The sequence below is a fragment of the Eucalyptus grandis genome, chromosome 6 (assembly GCF_016545825.1).
Source record: "Eucalyptus grandis isolate ANBG69807.140 chromosome 6, ASM1654582v1, whole genome shotgun sequence".
NCBI lineage: Eukaryota > Viridiplantae > Streptophyta > Magnoliopsida > Myrtales > Myrtaceae > Eucalyptus > Eucalyptus grandis.
Window position 1 is genome coordinate 22,923,598 of NC_052617.1, and position 5,387 is coordinate 22,928,984.

At 39.1% G+C, this 5,387-nt stretch overlaps 1 protein-coding gene across 1 annotated transcript; it reads left to right on the forward strand.

The window, feature by feature from the left end:
- The first annotated feature begins 500 nt into the window (after nt 1-500).
- LOC120294829 (probable LRR receptor-like serine/threonine-protein kinase At3g47570) lies at nt 501-4,286 on the forward strand. Its single transcript, XM_039315526.1, has 3 exons — nt 501-3,241; nt 3,383-3,759; nt 4,055-4,286. Exons 1-3 carry the CDS (start codon nt 1,762-1,764, stop codon nt 4,061-4,063), a joined length of 1,866 nt encoding a protein of 621 aa, XP_039171460.1. The 5' UTR covers nt 501-1,761; the 3' UTR covers nt 4,064-4,286.
- Nucleotides 4,287-5,387: the final 1,101 nt, after the last annotated feature.

A 5,387-nucleotide genomic window follows, 5' to 3' on the forward strand; every position in this document is an offset into this window, starting at 1 on the left:
TAGTCGGAGCATCCAAGAACGGCCAGGAACATTGATAAGGGCTTGATCTACTCCAGCAATTGAAAGGATAAACAATTCATTAACAGTCTAGAGATAAAGAAACATGCATTCAAATGTGAAATCCTTCAACATCGAAGATAAAGAAACATGCTTTCCTACTTCAAAAAAGTCTGCAACATGTGCACATCAGATTGACTCTTCATCGAAGACAAAGAAACAAAAGGTGAAATCTTTTATAAGGAGGCCAGTACTTATTATGTTCAATAATTCAAATGTGAAATATTTTAATATCGAAGATAAAGAAACATGCGTTCCTACTTCTTTAACACGTTCACATCAGATTGACTCTCGTGCGTTTGTGGCCACACAAAGTCTTTTCCAGAGTCAGAGTCAATGGTAGAAGATCGGATTGGGCGGCTTCGCTGTTCCATGACCACTGATTGAAGATCATTTACTTCAACGATGTCTTTACTTTTATGAAGATGGGATTCACTGGCCTCTTGTTTCTTCTTGACTTGCTTTCTTAGCTACCCACTTCCTTCGCCTTTGAGTCATGAAACCCGTGAGCCTTAGTTTTGCAGAGTTTCGATCATGCCACTTGCTTCTTGGGATTGCTCTTGCGCTGTGCTTTAACCAAGTTTCCTGCGCCACCAATGAAACAGACAGACTCGCGCTGCTTACCTTTAAGGCCGGCATATCCGAAGATCCTTTTGGGGTGCTCAGCTCATGGAACAATAGCATTGGGTTTTGCTAGTGGTATGGCATTATATGTGGCAGGAGAAATCGGAGGGTCACGGTCTTGGACTTGCAATCACAAGGACTGTTGGGATCAATCTCTCCTCATATCGGAAACCTCAGCTTCTTAAGGGAAATGTTGCTGCAAAACAACAGTTTCAATCAAGAAATCCCTCCACAGATCGGCCAATTGCACCGCCTGCGTATTCTGAATTTGACCAGCAACTCGTTAGTTGGCGAAATTCCCAGAAACATATCAGGTTGCTCGGATCTGATCTTCCTTAGGCTTGGGAATAATGAACTAACTGGAGAAATTCCTAGAGAGCTTGGGTCATTGCTGAAGCTCCGAGAGTTTGCTTTGCATGGTAATAATCTTACCGGGAGTATGCCTTCCTCCATTGGGAACTTATCTTCACTGGAGGTCCTTTACTTAACCGAGAACAACTTGAGTGGGAGCATTCCCCAAGTTTTAGGCCGCCTTAAAAACTTGCAATTCATTGGCTTTGCAGCAAACGGAGTGTCGGGTACGATTCCATCTTCATTACTCAATCTCTCTTCCCTAACTCAGTTTGATGTTGGAGTAAACCAGATACAGGGGACACTTCCTGCAAGCATAGGTCTCAAACTCCCAGATCTTACAGATTTTGACGTTTTTGGGAACCAATTTCAGGACCAATTCCTCCGTCGATATTGAATTGCACAAAGCTAAATTCTCTTCAGCTTGGAAATAATAGATTTTCTGGAAAAGTACCTTCTTTAGAAAATTTGTGTCATCTTAGTTGGCTTCAAATCATTCGTAATCAGCTTGGTAGTGGAGAACCTGAAGACTTGAACTTCCTTTGCTCATTAACTAACAGCATCAAATTAAGGTACGTGGGAATCAATGGGAACAAGTTTGGCGGAGTGTTGCCTATATGCGTAGGTAATTTATCCAGCACTCTCACGGCATTTAATGTAGGCCAGAATCAAATATATGGAAAGATTCCGGAAGAAATTGGGAATATTATCAACCTGGAAGTATTGTATATGAATCTCAATAAGCTTTCAGGTGTTATCCCCTCAAATTTGGGAAATCTACAAAATCTATCAAAACTGCACTTAGCTGATAACAACCTAGGAGGGACTATTCCATCTTATTTAGGAAATCTAAGCAAGTTGATTTGGCTATTCCTAGGTGGGAACAACTTTCATGGGCAAATTCCTTCGCGTCTATCAAACTGCCAATCTCTTAATTGGCTCGATCTGTCTAATAACAATCTCAATGGTGTTATACCCTCGCAACTTATGAGTCTTTCATCATTAACAATCCTTTTGAACTTATCTCAAAACCATTTGACTGGGGTTCTACCCCCAAAAGTTGGCAACTTGAGAACTTTGACTGCGTTAGATATCTTGAACAATTTATTGGTAGGTGAAATCCCAAGTAGTTTAGGTGGTTGCACTTCATTGACATCACTGAGGATGGGAGGCAACTTCTTCCACGGGTCTATTCCTCAATCAATCAGATCCTTAGGAGGCATTGAAGAACTAGATCTTTCATGCAACAATTTGTCGGGTCAAATTCCAGAATTCTTAACAGCATTTCGTTCCTTGAAACTTTTAAATTTATCCTACAATAAGTTTGTAGGTGTGCTGCCACATGAAGGAGTCTTTAGGAATGCTACTGGTACTTCTATTATTGGGAACAATAAGCTTTGTGGTGGGCTATCGGAATTTCATCTCCCCAATTGCATCTCCAAAAGCTTCAAGAGTAGAAAGATCAATTTAGTGATATTGTCCACTTCTGTTATTCTCGGAGTTTTTGGAATAGCTCTTATTCTAGCTTCCATATATCTTTGTTGGTTGAAGAAGACGGTGATGGAACCAGTTTCAAGTTCAAGGGATGATTCATGTCCAAATGTATCTTATGGAACACTCCTAAAAGCAACCGATGGTTTTTCTTCAACAAATTTGATTGGTGCTAGAAGCTTTGGTTCTATTTATAGGGGTGTACTTGAGGTCAGTGGAACTATTGTTGCCGTGAAGGTGCTTCATCTAGTCTGTCATGGTGCTTTGAAGAGCTTCAATGTCGAGTGCGAGGCATTAAAGAACATCAGACATCGAAATCTTTTGAAGATATTAACAGTTTGCTCTGGCAGTGATTATCAAGGAAATGATTTTAAGGCCTTAATCTATGAATTCATGGACAATGGTAGCCTAGAACGGTGGCTTCACCCAAGTGCAACATCATCTCATCACAATGGAGTTCCAAGAAAGTTGAATTTCATTCAAAGGATAAATATTGCCATTGGTGTTGCTTCTGCACTGGATTATCTTCATCATCGGTGCCACATCCCCATCATTCATTGTGATCTAAAGCCAAGCAATATCCTCTTAGATTCTGAGATGGTTGCACATGTTGGTGACTTTGGATTGGCGAAATTCCTTATTGGATCATCTTTTGACACTGCAACTAATCAGATGAGTTCTGTGGGCTTTAGAGGGACAATCGGTTATGCTCCACCAGGTACTCTCTCTCTCTCATTGATTGTCTTCTTGTCTAAAGTTTGGTAGCGAATAATAATTCTTATAGTCTTATGCACATTAGATTCTGATTATTTATATGCACTCCAAATTTGACCCGCACTTTGATCTCCATGTGTGGCAGAATATGCAATGGGGTGTGAGGTTTTAAGAGAAGGTGACATCTATAGTTACGGCATTCTTTTACTAGAAATGTTCATAGGATTAAGTCTCACCAATGACACCTTTAGAGACAATATGACTCTTCATGGTTTTGTCGCAAAAGCTTTGCCTGAACGAGTGCTCGAAATCATGGATATCACTTTGCTTCAAGAAAGAGAGAGCCATCTAGGTCCCTATAATCCTCAGCATGACATATTTCAAGAGTGTTTGGTTATGATCTATAATATTGGAGTAACTTGTTCGAACGAAGTGCTTGGAAGACGAATGAGTATTAGCGGAGTTACAAATCAGTTGCATCGGATTAGGGAGAAACTCCTTGCTTCGGGCTTACGTGGACAGGTAAATTCTATAACTGAAGAGAGAATCAATCATCCTTTTCTCCTTTAGACCATAGTGGATGATTGTTCATCATCTGCATATGTACATATCTAACCTTACACAAGGCCTTGGGTGCCTACACATTATTCAATATTTTTGGGTTACTCAAAGCTTTGATTTGGTGCCATGTTATGTAAAATGAATCAAAATAAATTTTCATGACCTTTTTTTTTCCATTTGTATGATGCTCATTAAGACGTATTGCAATCGATTAGCTTGTGGAAATCTTATTTAAGGGAAAGCTTGGTTTCTGCAGATCGACTAGGAATGGGCTGCTAGGAATTGAGCTATGTTTGGTCAAGAAAAAGCAATACTACTGCTCTGGTGGATGAATAAGGATGTATAGCTTTTGGATTCAGCATACTAGCATGACGTGCACAGCAGGAATTATCTGGGATTGTTTTGTAGAATGATGTTACATGACTATTGGGTTTTTCTTAGTGTGTAAGTGGAAATTCTCCAGCACCACTGCTGTCATTAAATTTTATTCTCGCGTTTTAGAAAAGTTACTTCATCGCCTCTTTTCTCGAAAGCACCTAATCACATATGCATATGACTTACTATAGGTAGTGGAGCAGTCATATTTCATTATATGGGATTCGTTAATTGCGCGGATAACCAGCTTTCAAAGGTAGAAATTACCAATTAATCAAGAAATTAGTAACCGTTGATGTGCTCAAACTTGCTTCTCTAAATAGAAAGTGACCATAAACGTGGAGTTATTAAAAATATATAATTTGAAAGTAAAGATACTTTTTATCATGACAAAATTAACGATCACTGAAATGCAAACACCTACTTTCATGGTGAAAACTTTTACTAGCTGGGTTATAAGACTTACTCAGTATAATCGCACACCCGAATTTTGTATGAAAGTTATTAATGGTGTGGAGAAAATTATTAACTATTAATAGGGCAATAATAATTTTCTTCTTAAAGAAAGTTAGTATTCACATTGACAAATAACTAGGTATTAGGGGCGATTGGTTCCCGAGTCTCAAAATTGGGATCCATCGGTCCAGTCTAATGGAATCGGTTACTATTTCTTTATCATTTTTTCATTCGAATATCTTATTATCCAAAACATGACAATGGATAAATTCAAAGCTCGAGACAAATCCTAAACTTCCATTAAGATATCTAATTCTCAAATTACAAGCTCTTATTTTCTCAGAAACAAAAAACTAAACTCACTAATTCTTTTCAAAAAAAAGAAAAATAAGTATATGTTATCGGTCCGATCTGGTTTTTCTTAGAATTAGGAATCGGATTGTTCAGACACTAATTTCACTTTTAAGAAACGGGAACTAGACTAACACTCTCAGGAATCGGACCCAACCGGCCGATTTGGTTTAGTCCGGGTGGTTTCTGGTTCGGACTGTCCGTTTTGTGCATCCTACTAAGTACTTTATTGTAACTTGATTTCAAAGTGTTGCGGGATGGATATTGCAAAAAATCGAGATACCGCGGCGGCAAATCGTGACAGTCTCAAAAACCTAGGGGGCGTGATGCAATCTATCCCCCAAGAGACCCGCAAAGTCTTGACACTCTGGGAGTCTGCTGCACTTAGACAAATTCCCACGACGGTT